This window comes from Corvus kubaryi, unplaced genomic scaffold (genome assembly GCF_017639235.1).
Source record: "Corvus kubaryi isolate FWS band 111438036 unplaced genomic scaffold, C.kubaryi_AGA036_p1.0 129, whole genome shotgun sequence".
NCBI classification, from domain to species: Eukaryota; Metazoa; Chordata; class Aves; order Passeriformes; family Corvidae; genus Corvus; species Corvus kubaryi.
In genome coordinates, this window is record NW_024580664.1 from 406,798 (window position 1) to 407,551 (window position 754).

Here is a 754-nt window from a genome sequence, read left to right on the forward strand (position 1 = left end):
GCGCTCCGCTCCGCCCCGCCATGCCCCGCCGGGGGTGGCTGGCTCGCCGAGGCGGGAGGAGGCCGGGGAGGCGGCCCTGCCCCGGCGCGGCCCTGCTCCAGGGCACCGGAAGCAGCGCCCGGCGCGGCGCAGCGCTACCCTCCCCGCGGGACCCTGGCTCGGCGTGCCCGCCCCCCCCGGCGGGGCATGGCGGGGCGGAGCGGAGCGCGGCGCGGAGGGCGCGCGGCGGTACCTTGATGATCCTACGGGGCAGCCCGGCCATCTTGTCTCGTCGGTGCAGGCTCGGGGCGCGCCTCCGCTCGGGGCGCGCGCACGGCCGGAAAGACCCGCGCCGCGCTTCCTGTGGCGCCGCCCCGCGCGCGTGACGCCGGGAAATGTAGGACAAAGCGTCGGTGTGTAGGGTCAGCACCCAGCGCGGAGCGAGTGAAACTATCCTCAGCGGGGCCCGCGCACTACTGTCAGCGCGAAACGTCTGCCCTTCGCTGACTTTTAGGTTCTGTGAGCGGCCCTAAACCTGTCACAAAGATATCTTAGAGCATCAGTATATGAAAGACAAGGAGCTACTGATAGGGCCACAAAAGTGATGAGAGGTCTGGCACATCTCTCTTACGAGGAAAGACCGAGGGAGCTGGGCCTGTTTAATCTAGAGAGGAAAAGACTGAGAAGAGATCTCATCAATACATAAAAATATCTCAAAGGCAGGTGTCAAGAGAATAGTGCCAGACTCTTTTAAGTGGCGCCCAGCAACAAGACA

The 754-nt window shown here is 65.5% G+C and overlaps 1 protein-coding gene across 1 annotated transcript in view; it reads right to left on the reverse strand.

The window, feature by feature from the left end:
- The window catches only part of UBE2N (ubiquitin conjugating enzyme E2 N), a 20,676-nt gene extending 20,339 nt beyond the window's left edge, over positions 1-337 (reverse strand). The window contains exon 1 of the mRNA XM_042025489.1: positions 233-337. Within this exon, the coding sequence (XP_041881423.1) occupies positions 233-262 (30 nt within the window). The 5' untranslated portion in view covers positions 263-337. The remainder of the gene's footprint in view (positions 1-232) is intronic.
- Between the last annotated feature and the right edge of the window lie 417 nt (positions 338-754).